Source organism: Denticeps clupeoides, chromosome 2 (assembly GCF_900700375.1).
Source record: "Denticeps clupeoides chromosome 2, fDenClu1.1, whole genome shotgun sequence".
In the NCBI taxonomy this organism is placed as follows: Eukaryota; Metazoa; Chordata; class Actinopteri; order Clupeiformes; family Denticipitidae; genus Denticeps; species Denticeps clupeoides.
The window spans coordinates 3,265,304-3,282,077 of record NC_041708.1 but is presented as its reverse complement, the minus strand read 5'-3'; the positions used below and the strand labels follow the sequence as shown (position 1 = coordinate 3,282,077).

General features: G+C 44.5%; 2 protein-coding genes across 11 annotated transcripts; both read right to left on the bottom strand.

The window, feature by feature from the left end:
* Positions 1-41: 41 nt before the first annotated feature.
* On the bottom strand, positions 42-4,009 carry arf2b (ARF GTPase 2b). Of its 2 annotated transcripts, none has more exons than XM_028962667.1 (5): positions 3,900-4,009; positions 3,096-3,250; positions 2,895-3,005; positions 2,109-2,233; positions 42-2,020 (listed from the first exon to the last, which is right to left on the bottom strand). In XM_028962667.1, exons 2-5 carry the CDS (start codon positions 3,241-3,243, stop codon positions 1,859-1,861), a joined length of 546 nt encoding a protein of 181 aa, XP_028818500.1. In that variant the 5' UTR covers positions 3,244-3,250; positions 3,900-4,009; the 3' UTR covers positions 42-1,858. The 2 variants fall into 2 exon arrangements, with proteins under 2 accessions (XP_028818500.1, XP_028818491.1); XM_028962658.1 differs by having other exon boundaries at positions 3,096-3,296; positions 3,900-3,999.
* A 360-nt stretch (positions 4,010-4,369) lies between these two features.
* exoc7 (exocyst complex component 7) lies at positions 4,370-16,359 on the bottom strand. 9 transcript variants are annotated; one of them, XM_028962645.1, is made up of 20 exons: positions 16,221-16,359; positions 15,715-15,780; positions 15,461-15,645; positions 14,725-14,830; positions 14,416-14,638; positions 13,950-14,117; positions 11,754-11,846; positions 11,169-11,228; positions 10,290-10,435; positions 10,066-10,218; positions 9,743-9,841; positions 9,449-9,511; positions 8,944-9,010; positions 5,948-6,013; positions 5,696-5,816; positions 5,200-5,295; positions 5,039-5,102; positions 4,920-4,961; positions 4,707-4,840; positions 4,370-4,630 (listed from the first exon to the last, which is right to left on the bottom strand). In XM_028962645.1, the coding sequence occupies exons 1-20, from the start codon at positions 16,296-16,298 to the stop codon at positions 4,528-4,530; spliced, it is 2,133 nt and encodes a 710-aa protein (XP_028818478.1). In that variant the 5' UTR covers positions 16,299-16,359; the 3' UTR covers positions 4,370-4,527. The 9 variants fall into 9 exon arrangements, with proteins under 9 accessions (XP_028818478.1, XP_028818415.1, XP_028818423.1 ...); XM_028962582.1 differs by lacking the exon at positions 11,169-11,228 and adding an exon at positions 6,176-6,214; XM_028962590.1 differs by lacking the exon at positions 11,754-11,846 and adding an exon at positions 6,176-6,214 and having other exon boundaries at positions 11,169-11,231.
* Between the last annotated feature and the right edge of the window lie 415 nt (positions 16,360-16,774).

Here is a 16,774-nt window from a genome sequence, read left to right as displayed (position 1 = left end):
CACGACACAGAGGCGACAACAGACGACAGAAAAAGACAGGGTCCACTTTAAAGACACTTTAATGTAATTAGCTGTATTTTTTTTTTCTCCACAAAAAAATAAGCTGTGCAGGGAAATATGTTTCACAATCATTCAGGTTCCACTTTGTATGCAGGTTTATTTCAGCCCCTCACCCAGAATCATAATAACAGCTTCACTTCTGCCTAAAACTACTTTACGTTACCACCAAATATGTATCGACATTTGAGAAAAATTGCAAATTTCATCATAGTTGAAAAGCCCAGTAGTGAAGAGCGCATCGTCTCCAGGTGACAGCGGAGACACTTGTGTGGAGCTCCCTTTGAAGGAATGTCATTGGTGGCTTTGCACCCGTCCAGATATGGAGAACTGATGTTCTTTGTCAGCTGGACTGGCTCCTCGTCTGATCTTTTTTCGAGGAAAACAGGAAAATAAAAAATATCTATACTTCCAGCATGAGCAGTCTTTGAGAACGAACACGGATCATTGAATGCCAACACCAAGCGATGCTGGGGGGAAACGGCACGTTCTGAAAGTCCCTTTGTCAGACACCAGTCTTCACTCAAATCAGGAGATCGAGGGTAATCGTCGAGGGCCGCAGACGTGGCTCGACCGATTGTAGCCCTTACAGACCCTGCTGAGGTACTTCTGCCATTTTGGACAACTCCCTTGCTTAGTTTTTTTTTTTTGCTTTTTTGCCAGTGAGGAAGAGGAATTTCCACCAACAGCCTCCTGCATATTAACATTGGAAACTACAGATCTACAATACAGCAACGCTTGGGGCGGTTCCTAAACGGCAAACTAACCCTCAACCTGAGAAAATGGGGCGCACTGCCAGTCAAACCTCACAAAGAAGATCTAAACATGCACGGGAGGTGGTTTAGGCCAAGACTAGCTTTAATCCGCTTTATAGGAAGCACCCCGAGAGGCGGCATTCTGCAAATTCCTTTGGATTAACCGACAAAGACAGGGAAGAAAACAAGAAAAAATCTGCACAACCGGTGAGCACGGACATGAGCATGAAGTAAACAACGCGACGTTTGGACATTTTAATAACCCAATCAAACAGTGGTGTGTTCTTTCTCTTTTCGTTGTGTGCCGTATGGCGCGTCTCAGGCGAGAAAAAAAATAGTAGTGTAGGCGTGAGAGATGCTTTAATACATCACAAGACGCAGAGGATCAGCGGGTAATGGGAACGGACATTTTCACCTCCAAATTGCCTTTCAACCTGATACAGGTTACAAAGTGTTTCCACTGTTACATGCCGGGGCAGAGCGGTCACCTGAACAAAAACACACCAAAAAAAAAAACCTACAAAACCGAAGACTGGAGTTGGGAAATGACCAGGATTGGTTCGGAACAAGGCTTATAACTTGCCGTCACCCACCTCCGAATCTAGAATCATTGTTTTTTTATTTTCTTTGTCATTTGAAAACCATGCTTACAGGAACAGGCAGGTGGGGAGGGAATATGCGTACATGACAAGAGGAGGAAGTGGGCGGAGCCTCGACAAGGGGACAGGCCGGGGTGTTTTAAAAAGGCACGCCGGGGTCACTACCAATCCCGACTAACAGACATAGTCATAGCCTTTGCACACGAACGAACACACGCATCCTCAGGTCCTAAGCACCCACGTACACACCCATTCACACCAACAGCAATGTGCAGCATCAGCCTGGACCACTGTACAATGGAGAACAAGAAAGCAGGTTTATGGGCATGTGTGAGAATGTGTGAAGAGTCAAGAGTCAGTCAGTGTTCGAGCAAGTGCTGCACAACGCGCGCGCGCACACACACACACACACACACACACACGTAAACACACACATCATGGAATGGCTCATTTCTGGTTCTTGAGCTGATTGGAGAGCCAGTCCAGGCCCTCGTACAGCCCGTCCCCGCTGGTGGCGCAGGTGGCCTGGATGTACCAGTTGCGGTGGCGCAGCGCGTGCAGGCCCAACTTGTCGGTGATCTCGGCGGCATTCATGGCATTGGGCAGGTCCTGAGCGATTCACACACACAAAAGGACGTCAGGACAGGCACAGTCCAATCTAGAACAAGCCCTGTTCTGATAATGGTGGAAAACTTGCCTGTTTGTTGGCGAAAACCAGCAGCACAGCATCACGCAGCTCATCTTCCGCCAGCATTCTGGTCAATTCTTCCCTCGCCTCGTTCACTCGCTCTCTGTCGTTGCTGTCCACCACAAAGATGAGGCCTGGAGAGTACGGTCAGAAATTTCATTCATCTCACAGGAGAATTACCAGGCACATTTTCGTGACCACACATTCCGTGAAATTTCTGTGCAAATTGTGGAAACGAACAAAAAAAAAATGTAACTGAAAATTGTTAAACTTATGACAACCCTGAAAAGCTCAACTTCAAGTTGTCACGGCCTGAATGAAATGGACCAATCAGGCCATTGGCTGTAATTTACATGACTTTTTTTTTTTTTTTTTTTTTTTTTTTTTTAAAGGAGACATGTGGCTGTGGCGGTGCACCACGTGATCGTAGCCTAGTGTGTAACAGAACGCCCGGGTTCAAACCCCACTTACTACTATTGTGTCTCTGAGCAAGAGTCTTAACCCTGAGTGTCTCCAGGGGGACTGTCCCTGTCACTACCAATCATAAGTCACTCTGGATAAGGGCGTCTGATAAATACCGTAAATATAAAAGCAGTTTCAGTACGTAAAGCCAGCAAAGATGGATTTAAACATTAGTTGGGAACATAGAAAAAAACGTTTCTCGCGCAGTCGTACAGGAACTATGCGCTTTAAGTGTCAATCAGATTTCAAAGACTTTTCCAGACCTTTATACGCTTATTTCGTATTACAAAACTTTTTCAGGTTTTTGATGGCCTATTAATGTCCTACACGCACCTTGAGTGTTCTGGAAGTAGTGGCGCCACAGCGGCCGGATCTTGTCCTGACCACCGACGTCCCACACAGTGAAGCTGATGTTCTTGTATTCCACTGTTTCTACATTAAACCCTGGAGGAGAGAGAGAACATACCAGTTACAGTCACCATTATGATTAGCGTTCCACGCCCATGCGGCTCGAGTTCAGGGGATCATACCGACCGATGGTGGGAATCGTGGTGACAATCTCTCCGAGTTTCAGTTTGTACAGGATGGTGGTCTTTCCAGCAGCGTCCAACCCAACCATCAGGATTCTCATCTCTTTTTTGCCAAACAGGCCTTTGAAAAGGTTTGCAAACACATTCCCCATCCTGGCCCTGAGAATGGAGATGCAGACGTGAGATTAGGAGGAGGACGTAAACCCTAAAAGCAAAAATAAATAACTTGGTTAGGTGCAAAAAAGAACGGTCTGACAGCTTGAACTCTGTATTAACACACAAGGTGTTTTATCACAATCTGTATGTAATGCATGCATTAAACCTCCTCAAAAAAACGCAAGCCCCAAAAGATCGAGTGTAGTAATAATGCGAAAAGAATACTTCAGAACGTTACGTGCGGCTACCCAACCCGTCCTCACCGCTTCATTGTTAGCCAAGTTCCTGCAACTAGGAAGCTGTTTAGCCGCCTTGCTTAAGGCCAAGCGGCTTCGGAAGCCACGACGGCGATTTAGAAGACGGACCGAGCACTAGGCATACGCGCGGTTGTGAAAGATAATTACACATCTCAAGCTGGGAGTGAAGCTTTCGTAATAAAAAAATGAATTATGTACATACATATAAAGCGCCGCCGAGCCGCACCTGAGCGTCACCCAGCGTTAGCCGGCTAGCCCGCTAGCTGACAAACTTAGCGCCTGTGCTGCAGAGTTCCGAGTCCGAAGCGGCGAGTGTTTCCGCCGTTTTAAAAGAACGAGTGTTCGCCTTTTAATCATAAGCGACTGTTGTAAAAATGCGAACTACGCTCATTTACCTTGCGAACGCGACTTTTCACCTCTTCTTTCTCACCGCTAGTTCCGTAGTCACGTCAAAATGGCGAGCCGCGCAACTCAGAAGAGACCGGCCTCGGCAGCTCCGCCCACGCCACGCCTCATCCACTGTGCGAATGCCACCGGTGGGCCAATCATATGTTCCGTAGCGTCGTGAGCGCCCGCCCACCGCAAATGCCAGCCAATCGTAGGCGGCGAATAACAACCGCACAAATCCCGGAAGTGTCACGAAGCGTGTCTCAGGTTAACCCGGTTTCTGATGCAGCCGCAACGACACCTCATCAAAATTAATCAGTTTCTAGTATGAGCATATGCAGAAATTATCCAAAGTTGTCCAATGATTTATATTAACACAGTTAACAATCATTGAAAATTAAGGTGTGCTGTTTCAAATTCCACACATTCAGATTTATTTAAATGCATGCAAAAAACGGTTTAATAAAAAAAGACAAAAAAGGGTTGAAAAGATTTTATTTCACAAGAGTCATGGATCAAACATAGAAGATTGATATATACATAAATATGGTACAAATGAAGCAAACAAACAGGAATAAAGGCAAAATTGGAAATCAGGATGAGAGCATCGAGGTAAAGAGGTCAGGCCTTGACACTTCAGGCGGACGTGTCAAAGAGTCTCTCGATCATCTCCTCCACCTCCTGCGGCCTGTATTTGTGATACTTCTCTGGGTTTTTGGTGAATGAGATGTTGGCATACCTGTGGAACAGTCACTCATTAGACATTATTTGTGATGCCATGATAATCTATAGTAAACATATGAGAGCAAAACCACCTCTGCAGAAATGTCTTGTAGGCCTCAGAAACCACCTTCTTCTGAGCCTGGCGGATGGAGTCGCGTTGCTCCTTGTCTGGGATGGCCCAGCCCTTCTGCGTCTTACACAGCTCCTCCAGACCATCATTAAAACCCTGCAGGTCCAAAAAGCACATGTTACATGCAATTAAGAAAAAAGGTCTGGTTTTCAGATGTAATCATTATTTTGCTTGCCTTGAACTTGTCTTTAATCACCTGACGTTCCTTATCTTTCAACTGGGGAAAAAAAAAAACATAGGTATTTCATTGTAATGGTTGATGTCCATTTGACTGAGCACCTGCTGTAGTCTTACCTTGGTGCCAGGTTGGAAAGCTGGCATGTTCCGATCAGTCAAATGTTCTGTGACCTTTACCCAACTGCAACAGCAGGAGGAACACACAAGCACACCAGGTCAAGGGCCAAGCAGCTTATGCGTCCAGGCAGTTGGTGATCTAAAGAAAGGTTCCACCTTACCTGCGTTGGTACATCTGTATCTGCTGCTCTATCAGCTCCCTGTAAGAGCTCTCAGCTTTCTTATGAGTGACAGCAACCAGCTGGATCAACTCGGACCTGTGGGACACAAACAGGCACAAGGGCTTCTGTAACTCATCCGTGTTACAAAGTTGGGGTAGTGTTGGTCTAATGGCTAAGAAAACGAAGGCCCCAAACAACAAGGTGTCCCTGAGGTCCCCTTGATCAAGGTACTGTCCCCACACACTGCTCCCCGGTCGCCTTTAATGGCTGCCCACCAAGGATGATGGTTAAATGCAGAGGACACATTTAGTTGTGTCACCGTGTGCTGTGCATCAGTGTCACAATGACAAAAAACAATCACTTTTACTCTCAAAGTAATAATTTTGTGGTTGCCCAGCAACAGTAAACATACAAATCTTTACAGAGGAAAACAAATCTGGTTTTTATCCTAACTGAAATGAGTGGCAAAAATGCACAACCAAGCAAGAGGACTCACTTCTCCAGGGACTTGAGGATGTAATTGTAGTTGTTATGGAGGAAGATGGCACTCAAGGCGGAGTCCTCATACACTTTGGATTTGCTGAGCAGATTCAGCTGTAGGTTCCCGAGAACCTTGCCTAGAAGTTCACATTAATGATCAACATGCAAAAATACCAGCAGAATATATATGCAAAAAATACCAGAATATATATGCAAAAATACTAGATTTTTTAATTCAATAAAGTTTTATAACTTATTTTGGCCTTACATATGTAGGTGCTGAGAAGTCGTCTGCTGAAGTCAGAGCTGTAGCTGCTGGCAGACGAACTGCTCTCTGGGGGTAAAAGTAAAAAGTATGTACACCCGTTAACATGATCACTATTCCTCTGGCTGTGTATCTTAACTTGAAATCACACACACTCAGAACCGGGACAGCAATGCTCATCCACCTCCTCAGAGCCCATCTACATCATGCTGTGCTTCGTCTTTCGCTTACCTCGGGGGTCTAAAGGTATATTGTAAGTGTCCCCGAGTACTACAGGACAGAGGCAAAGCAGAGAAGAGAGAGAGAGAGAGAGAGAGAGAGAGAGAGAGAGAGAAAAAAGCAAAGTCCAAAAGGTTAGAAAAGTCTGGTTAGTGCAGAATAAGCTCACATGTCACAGCCAGGTGAGGAGCAGTAAGATGCAGAGCGAGGAAGGAGGAGAGAACAACAAGCAAGAGAAACGAGAGCTCTATGGGAGGGACTATGCAGTGGATGGAACGTGGCTGAGGGGAGGGGGGAAAAGGCGAGGAAGTGACTGTAGGAAAGAAAGGAAGGAAATGGAAGAGAGAAAGAAACGATGCACATTTCAGACCTTCTGGTATTTTAAATGGATCTAAGCCCTGTGCTTCTCAGTCCAGCACTCGAACCGTATTAACCCACAATCAGTAAGTAACAGTACAATGACTAGAATAATTATCATTAGCATAATTGCATTAAGCATAATGTAACAAGCAAACTAGTGGTACGAATAAAATACCTAAATATAATATTGCCCCCTTGTGGTCTCCAGATGTAATTATTCTGGTATACAGAACTTGAAGGGGAAGTTTTACAAAACTACACCTCAATTCTGGGGCTCCATAAATACTGATTTTATCCCAGATATTTCCAATTTTCATCAGATAGCAATAGTACGCTAGGCTGGCCTACAAAGAATGCAATGAGTGTTTTCTCTGCCATTTCTGAAGAAGTCTTCAAGGCTGAATTGGGACTCAATTACTGAGTTGTTAAGCCCCCAAAAAAACACATTTATACATTTAATGCATTTATCACACGCCCTTATCTGTAGTTACAGTGGAGGAAATAATTATTTGACCCCTCGCTGATTTCGTAAGTTTGTCCAATGACAAAGAAATGAAAAGTCTCAGAACAGTATCATTAAGGGTAGGTTTATTTTAACAGTGACAGATAGCACATCTAAAGGAAAATTGAAAAAATAACTTTAAATAAAAGATAGAAACTGATTTGCATTTGATTGAGTGAAATAAGTATTTGAACCCCTACCAACCATTAAGAGTTCTGGCTCCTACAGAGTGGTTAGACACGCCTACTCAATTAGTCACCCTCATTAATGACACCTGTCTTAACTAGTCACCTGTATAAAAGACACCTGTCCACAGAATCAATCAATCATGCAGACTCCAAAACTCTCCAACAAGGGAAAGACCAAAGAGCTGTCCAAGGATGTCAGAGACAGAAGTAGACCTGCGTAAGGCTGGAATGGGATACAAAACCATTGGCAAGAAGCTGGGAGAGAAGGTGACAACTGTTGCTGCAATTGTTCCAAAATGGAAGGAGCACAAAATGACCATCAATCGACCTCGGTCAAAATTGAGCACTTTGGCATTAACTCAACTCGCCGTGTTTGGAGGAAGAAAATGCTGCCTATGACCCCCAAAACACCGTCCCCACTGTCAAGCATGGAGGTGGAAACATTTTGCTTTGGGGGTGTTTTTTCTGCTAAGGGCACAGGACAACTTCACCACATTAACGGGAAAATGGACTGAGCCATGTATCGTAAAATCCTGAGCGACAACCTCCTTCCCTCTGCCAGGAAATTGAAAAGGGGTCGTGGATGGGTGTTCCAGCACGAAAATGAGCCAAAACATACAGCAAAGGCAAAAAAGGAGTGGCTCAAGAAGAAGCACATTAAGGTCATGGAGTGGCCTAGTCAGTCTCCTGACCTTAAACCAATAGAAAACCTACGGAGGGAGCTGAAGCTCAAAGTTTCACAGAGACAGCCTCGAAACCTTAGTGATTTAGAGATGATCTGCAAAGAGGAGTGGACCAAAATTCCTCCTAAAATGTGTGCAAACTTGGTCATCAAGTACAAGAAACGTTTGACCTCTGTGCTTGCAAACAAGGGTTTTGCCACTAAGTATTAAGTCTTTTTTGTTTGAGTGAAATAAGTATTTGAACCCTCTATCTTTTATTTAGAGACTGATTTGCATTTGATAAAGTTATTTTTTCAATTTTCCTTTAGATGTGCTATCTGTCACTGTTAAAATAAACCTACCATTAAAATTATACTGTTCTGAGACTTTTTATTTCTTTGTCATTGGACAAACTTACAAAATCAGCGAGGGGTCTAATAATTATTTCCTCCACTGTACAGGCACATGTGAGACCAGCCATGAGGACTGAGTTGAGAACTTAATTTAGCTGACTGCGCTGAGCCACCATCGATCTAAAATGTGCAGAAGAGAGGAGGATGCTCCAGTGCCCTGACACAGACGGTGGAACAATGAGGCAAGATGAGAAGAGCTGAGCTAAACATATAGTTTCCTCCTATTCTGATGGGACTCTGTCCTTAAAAGCATGGGGATGAGACATTCAGAGGAAGAGAGACAAGCCCACCCTACCACCTTGCATTTCCAACATTAATCCGTAATAACAAAATGAACATAAAATCAAGAAAATTACATTTTGCACATTACTAAATGATATTTCTAAATATGTTACAGTTAAGACAAGCTGATATGAATATTTCAGCCCTTGTTTATACTAAACATGGCCATGTAATTTTTTATAGTTTTTTTTTTTTTAGCATCTTGGCACCATATGTTGAGATGTACCAAATAATCAATTCAGCCGAGCCCTTTTCATTGACGTCAAATTTTCCTCAATTCACGACCTTGGTGCTGAAATACGCTGATTCATGAATGGCCAGGGGTGAAGGCGGCAGACATGTTGGCAGCCCAGAACCTGCCGTCTCCTGTTACCTTGAGATGCCAGCATGGCACCGGCGGTCTCCTGGAAGTCCAGCAGCTGCTGCAGAAACAGGATGGCCTGAGAGAAACAGGATGGGGTGGGGGCAGCGGTTAAGCGAGTGGAGTGGACCTGTGGGTGTGGCAAGGGTCAAGGCTCTTTATCTGGCATTTATGTATGAACAGACAGTGAAGGCACGTTGGGAATCTTGTGTAAAGGACACTCCCTTTTTTGCAAAGTAAAAAAATATTCGAATCTTAGCACTATATGACACAACAAACCAGTTTCCCGGACTCTACATGCCAAGTGAAGTGAAGTAGTGCGAGGTTTTTATTGCACAATGTAGAATTACTGAGGGTTGCATTTCTTCGCTGTGTATGTCAAATTTCTTTTTACTTAAGAATAAACTCATATCCTGGCATTAATAGGAGTTGTGTTTGAATTTGAATCTGAAAGGGAAGTGATGTTTATGAGCTCAGCGGCATTGAACTAAAGCAAAAAAAAAAAGGAAAATCTTACGTTGCTAGTGAGCTCATGGACCGTACCATCCTTAGGCATGTTGTACTCCTTATCGGGGTCATTCTGAAACCAAAATTACGCTTGTCTTAACTTTCTATTCTTTTCGAATAACCAAAAAAAATTAATCTTTCGAAAACACAGTTGAAAGCTAGCATTTAATATTTAAAGAAAAAACACAATGATAGCCAATCAAACGGGAGCAATGGTATTTGTTTTTATATCATTTTTTTTACCTGTTAATTTAGAAATATTTTGAGATATTTCACGTTTAAATGACTGTCCAGGCTCTCATACCTTGATGCTGTCAGCAAACTCCTCCAGGGCTTTAGCCCCGATGGTCTCCATGGAGGTGATGAGGCTGGGCAGCTTGTTCTTAGTGCTGGCGGCCGTGCCCTGAATTTTGAAAAATATATTATTATATTATAATAAAATGCACTGATTGGGTTCTGAGAACCCGAAAAAAGAAAAAGCAGCAAAGCACGTTTAAAGGATCCTCAGACCCTGTAACTCTACCTTAAGCAGACATAATAATAATAAAAAAAAAAAATAATAATCTTGATTCTTCGATACGTACTTCATACGTAATCCCACGGCTGGGCTAAAAATGAGTGGCGCACCTGCAGCGTAGAGTCGAAATCAGGCTTGGTCTGCTTAAGGTGGCGCAGGATGGGGAAGATGGTGAGAACGGCGGAGTAGTCGTGGCGCATGATGGCCCTGCGCGCAGCCGAGACAATGTTGTCCCCTTCCAGCATCAGGTTATCGAGGGCTTCCTGCACAGACCAGGCAGGCCGTGTTTAATGCTGCTCGCCCCCCCTGATGCTGCTTAGCGCTGCCCGCCCACCTGTATGAGGGAGTCGAAGGTCTTCTTCTGGTGGTGCTCCGGTATGATCTCGGTCAGAAGCGCGTACTCGCTCTGCGCCAGCTTCACAAAGGTGCTGATGCAGTGGATGTAGGAGTCGATTTCGATGTCCAGCACGTCGTCCTTCCCTGAGAGGCACGGCGAGCACAGCGGTGTTAGAGGCGAGGATTCTGGGAATACTTCAGAATGTCCGACATCTGAGCTGCTTCACAGATGAACTGGTTTCATGACGTTCTAATGCAAACCATACGATTCTTACAAAAAACTTAAATAAAATAGATGCACTGTGGTGCTAATATCAAAATATGAATTCTGCTTAAACTTAATGTATAGATTCATTCACAATATTTTGGAAAAAAAAAAAAATCTGCATGTAAAATATAATAAAATCCTGGCCAACTGGTATAGAAGATGCGATGTATCTACACCATTATACCAAATAGCCTTCATAGGTGTGGCAAATAAATGCACTCATCATAATAAAACAATGAAATGGATGAATGAAAAGACAGTAAGTCAGTAAGTTCTCACAACACCCAGCAACATATGGATAATATTATTATTAATAATAGTATAAATAACATTGTGATTATTTCATTGTGGATGCCCACATTTCTAAAATTGCAAGGAAGTATAAATGTTGAGACGACTTGGGACAATGTGACATAATTTTTGAAAAATACAACATGGTCTGACCTCCAGTAATTAAATGGACTCATTGTGGGTTCGAACATGAAAGTGTGTAAATGTGAAGGGGGGGTGTACTGAAGACGTTTCGTTTCTCGACAGAAGGCTGCGCGACGCAGGTAATCTAAGCCCCACGTGTGCCGCCCTCTGGCCCTCCGCCGTCCCCGTACTCACCCGATCCCGAACCATGCTTGTCGACCACGCCCTCAGGGAGATGCCTGACATGATCGTGACCTGCTGGGTGGTTGGATTGGGGCGGTGGGGGTGAGGGGGGACAGGGGTGAGGGGGGTGGGGGTACAGTCACACGAGCAGGTTACATCCTGCGGCCAGCGTCCGGGCCGAGTCGAGCTGAGGACCTGGGAGCACCAACCACCAAGCACCGAGCCACGGAAGCAGAGGAACCCGCCAAGGAACCCGCCAAGGAACCCGCCAAGGCTTTGGGCAGCTAGACCCCATATGTGTTTAATCTACTTGTGCTGAGTGTTAGCGGGTGAACATTATGGCATTAGCGTAACCCACGGCAACGTCTACACCAGATCACAGCAGCTTTGAATTTCCTGGGTGTGGCCATTAGCCAAAATGGCAAATTATATGTATATATTGCAGCCAATTTGTACACTGCGTGTTAGCGTAGCAGCTGTGACCGCGCGGAGACCCTATACTGGCTACCGTAGCGGAGAGAAACGTCACCAGACGGAAAATAACAGAGAGAGGGGGAGTGCTGGAGGAGGAGAAGAAGAAGAAGAAGAGTGCGTTACCTTCCAGAGGCGTGAGGTTAGAGCCCCCTTTTTTGCCATCCAGCCCATGCTGAGAGTACTGTTTCAACAGGTTCTGAGCCTTGCGAATCGTCCCTGCTCCCAGCATGCCCACCGAGATCAGGGGAAGCAGAAGGAGGGGAGTGGGGGGGTGCAAAAGATGGGCAGACAAAAAAAAAAAAAAAAAAAAAGAGAGAGAGAAGTGGAGAGGGAGAAAAAGCTTGGGAGTGAATGCCGAAGAAACAGGACAATCTCTATACCTCCACCACCCGTTCTGAGGAGAATGTGGAGAACATGCAGGTGAAGGAACACCAGTCTACTACAGAAACGGATTGCTGCCATGAACCAGTATTACGTTATAATAACGTTAGATCACGTTATATCACTGTGTGATTGGTAACCAGGTGGTTTTTTTTATTATTTATTCATCAAACTGTTCATAAATCCTGTCGATTTTTGCATAATGAAATTATGCTCATGCTTTAGAAGCATCATTGGTTATTGTGATCAATGGTCAAATATTCACTAGTATCTGGTGCACCAGCAAACGCGGGATCGAATCCCTCAGATTCAAATTCACTTTCTATGCAAAATCATTTGATTTTATAAATGACCCCGGTTGCGCATTGCATGTTCTCAAAATACCGTGACGTGGCAGCAACACGCTGCCGTAGTCCAGCACCGCAGCTGACGTGACCAACACATTACAACATACTAAGAAAGAGGCAGAACGCCATGCACTTCAGCGCACTCAGAACAAAGAGAGAATAATACACGGGTTAATTCAATACGGAAACACAGCCAAACATTCCAACATCCACGGTGACTGTTTAATCAGCACATCCACTAAAGGAGTCGTTTGGCCATTTGTACAGGTACTTTTACACTTTTAATAAACTGACATGAATATATAGACAGATATTCTCTATGCCCACTGAACTCAATCCAAATAAAACTGACACAAATAAATAATAATAATAATAATAATAAATCAGTTAGACGCTGAAAATGGCCAATCTATTCCATCAGTGTATTACGCTGGAACATGATACATTTTCATCCTGCGACTACAAAATTCACTAAGACACATCAAGCAGGACATGGCTGGTTCAGTCTGGTTAGTGAGTAAGCATGTGTGACACATTTATTAAGCAAGTGAGAACAACCTCGCAGCTTAAGAAACGTAGCTAAAAAATACATTTAGTACAGAATTTAAAAAAAAAAAAAAAAAGGTTTAGCGCGAGACATCACCCTGAGGCAAAGGGCACCCAAGCTGTTTTACCAATAAGGAGAATTTCCTGCCCTACTTAATGAGCTCCTGACACCACTCTTGCCCTGAGGCCGGCTCAGAGCCAGCCTCATGAAATGAGCTCCAAGCGAATGCCAGCCTTCAAAGAACGACCTTAATAATGCTCATGTTTTATAATGCGGACTCATGGTTTTGCAAAAAAAAAAAAAAAACATTGCAAATTCTGCCATGTTGAACGCAGAATGAAACGGTCATCATTATTTATGCACGTTTCATCGGCCTTCTGAAAAAATATATAGTAGCATTACAGTTTTTAGCAAGTGATTTATTATTTTGTCTGAAGGAATGATGCCGTGGGGGGGTTTACCTGGGACGTAGACGGCCACGCTCACAGTTACCGCACACGGGAATCGAGCAACAGGGGAGAGGAACGTTAGTTCAGGGTCAGAGAAGAGTTGAATCGTGGGAATTCAGACCAAGAGCGAGGGGGACGTGACGTGTCTTGGTAGTCCGGATCTTAAGTGCACGTTGGAAAATAGTATCTGTGCTGCAAAAGTGCTGCAATTTTGTGATTAAAAACAAATAACTTTGTAAAACGTACAGTCAAAATGACTGAAAATGATTCAGAAACTTCCGCTGATTTTAGAATTCCATTTCTTTTTTTTTTGTTTTTTAGAGATGGACTCCATGGACAACATATTGGCAATTACTTAGAATTAATTACTTCCAGAATTGATGTCTAAACTGCACTGTAAAGGTCCCAGAAATGACTGGATTTTTTCCTTTCAATTCATAGCCAAACTGAAAACACACACACACACACACACACACACACACACACACACACTTACACTCACAGATCAGGTCACATCAAATCAATTTGGCTGTACCACACAGAGAACGGCAGGGAAGACCACAGCAAGGACAGCGATGCACACTTCAGCACTGACCTGGTCTTTTGGGGACCTTCTTGGTAGGCGTGTCCTTGCGTTTGCTCTGAACCGCCGGGGAGTAGAGGATGCCGGAGTTGGCGCTGTTCTTGCGAAAGTGCTCCTTCAAACCCTTTATGGAGCGATCCAGCTGGCTGGAACGAATCTGGTAGTAGACGTTCATGAAGTCTGGAGGATGAAAAAAAACTCCACTGAGACCATTAAAGGTGCCATTAAATGTCATCTGATCATCCATCGGGGGCAGTGGTGGCCTGGCGGTTAACGAAGCGGCCCCGTAATCAGAAGGTTGCCGGTTCGAATCCCGATCCGCTGAGTCCCGGTTCGAATCCCGATCCCTCATTCAGGGTGATGGGTTAAATACAGAGTACAAATTTCACTGTGTGCACCATGTGATGTGCTGCTTTGTATAACAACTGACAATCACTTCACTTTCACTCACTCAAACGTAAGAGAGAATCAGTTTTACCCTGATTGCGTCCGTACTCCACCAGCCAGCCAGAGATGACGATGATGTCCTGCAGCACGGCCTCGGGTAGGTGCTCCAGGGTCACCTCCTCCTGGACCTCCAGCTCCTCGTCCACCCCGATGGCGTCCAGGATGAGGATGGGGGGCACGGGCTTACTGTAGCGGGTGAGCAGGTTGCGGAACTCCCCCTCCAGCAGCTCCTTCCCCTTCTCGAAACGAGCTTTCTGAACAGAGCAGAGCAAACAGAGGTCTCAGATCAGAGGAACATGCCAGAAGAATTAAAAGGAAGAGGCCAGAGTGGAAGAATTACCACAGTGTTGAGCTCGGGACTGTCAGGGTTGTTGTCCTGGAAGTACTCCACGGCCTTCTGGATCTTTGCAATGCAGGCGAGGTATTCGTCCAGTCTTCCCGCTGGCCTGAAACCCACAATAATCATCAGGAGACGTATCACAGGGAAACACACAAAAATCTCCATTTACCACCATGCAAGCCAACCAAGATGTAGGATTATATAAAATCATGCTGTGATACAAAGTAACCAATGAACAAGTCATCAAGGGTCCCCTATTATTTTTGCTTTTATATCGTTCTCTTTCCGAAATTCAGCCTTGGTGCAGAATTACAGCCACTTTGATCCAGTCCCACAACGAGATTTCCCGTTTCGATGTCAGTAGCTATAAATGGTGGGACGAGGAGGAGAGAGGCGGGACGCAGAGGAAAGCGGCCTATAAGTTCAGCAAGCATTTGCAGAAATGACGTCATCAACACCATTTACCAGCTAAATGCGCAGACAGGAAGTAGAGTAAAATTTCCCCATATGAAGACACAAGGCGACAAATTCCAGACTCTGAACGGTGGAGCAGAATGGCCAAAGCACTCTATACACCTATCGCCATTTCTGGCCACTGCAGGACTACAGACAGGCCAGGGGAACTCGTATTAATGTTAAAGTGATATCTTCATAATAGGGGACTTTTAGCTGCTTGTCCAATCAACCTACCGGTTGCATGAATAACGGTGCAACAATAATGAGCTCGCTCCTTTACCCCTCCCTGATGATCTTGTCCGTGTCCTTGGCAACGTGGTAGTAGCTGATGACGTGGTCCAGGTTGAACAGGGTCTTGTCTACGTTCTCCTGCAGCCGCTGCAGGTTCTCCGTCTGCTTGTGCACGGGGATGATGGAGTTCTCCAGCTGCATCAGCCGTCTCTCGAACGAGGACAGGATGGAGACCTGCGGGACGAGCGGCGGCCTGAGCGACGGCTCAAACCCAATCTCAATTTATTATGTTCAACTACACACCATTCCCTTTGTGAGCTGGTCACTCTTCTCCAAGTTCTCCCGTATGAAGGACAGCGTTTCCTGCTCCTGCATCGAAAAGAAAATCAAAATCCTTGTGCAGGAAACACCGAAGGGTTTATAGCAGCGCATTCGGCATTTAATCGCTTTTTTTGTGTGTCATCGAAGACATTGAAAAAGGTTAGCGTGCCCGTCTCTAAAACCACAGCACAGACATCGTGACGAAAAATTCTGATGAAATCATCAGCATAATTCAGAAGCACGATCATTATAGGCGTGGCCGCGTTGTATATTGCACACGCAAAATGCAATAAATCGGTTCAATGAAGCAAATAACAAACATGTCATATTATGCATGCGTTTTATATATAGATATATGTATGTACATATAAAGCATTTTAAATATGGCCTGTTGTGTATATATAAATATATATATACGGAGAGGTCGAAGCGATCGTGGGCCGTAAAATGCAGCGTCCCTCACACCCATCATGTTTTATTATACCGACCTGCTTCAACTTCTCCTCGATCTCCCTCTTCCTCGCCGACGCGTCCTCGGTGGGAATCATCCCGGGAATGAGAATCATCGGTGGGAATCAACTCTGCCTTCAGCGAACAGCAAGAAGCCATCCGTCAGCTGATCCGAGGGCACTTCCGCTTCCGGTGACGGCGGGTGGCGTAAAAGTTTGAATATTTATTTCAGCCAGTGCCTTAAAAGAGGCAGAAAAACATAGCATTCCGACCTGCAATACCATCTGCACAAGAGATAAATCCCTCCTCTTGCAATTAAAAATAGCGACAAATAAAATATACGAATTAACACAACGTCGAATATGCATTTTAATTATAAATGCTTGCGTTTTGGAATGAACTGAAACAAACGATTCGTTCTTTTTTTATTTCTTGTCAGTATATTTAGATTATTTTAGCACTTGAGAAACGCGACAAATATTAAAATGCCTTTTTTTCGCTCAGAGGGGACTCCTATTCGGCTTACATCACGTGAACAACTGCAAGCCAATCAAAGGCTTCATTCATTCTAAAGCCGCCTCGAATGCGTTTG

Coding starts and splice junctions, on each gene's coding strand:
- arf2b (XM_028962667.1), bottom strand. CDS start 3,243: ATGGGGAATGTGTTTGCAAACCTTTTCAAAGGCCTGTTTGGCAAAAAA. Junction 3,006..3,095: donor CACCACGATTCCCACCATCG/GTCGGTATGATC, acceptor TCTCTCCTCCAG/GGTTTAATGTAGAAACAGTG. Junction 2,021..2,108: donor TGGTTTTCGCCAACAAACAG/GCAAGTTTTCCA, acceptor TGAATCGCTCAG/GACCTGCCCAATGCCATGAA.
- exoc7 (XM_028962645.1), bottom strand. CDS start 16,298: ATGATTCTCATTCCCGGGATGATTCCCACCGAGGACGCGTCGGCGAGG. Junction 14,831..15,460: donor GACAAGATCATCAGGGAGGG/GTAAAGGAGCGA, acceptor TGTGGGTTTCAG/GCCAGCGGGAAGACTGGACG. Junction 9,842..10,065: donor ATTTCGACTCTACGCTGCAG/GTGCGCCACTCA, acceptor TTCAAAATTCAG/GGCACGGCCGCCAGCACTAA.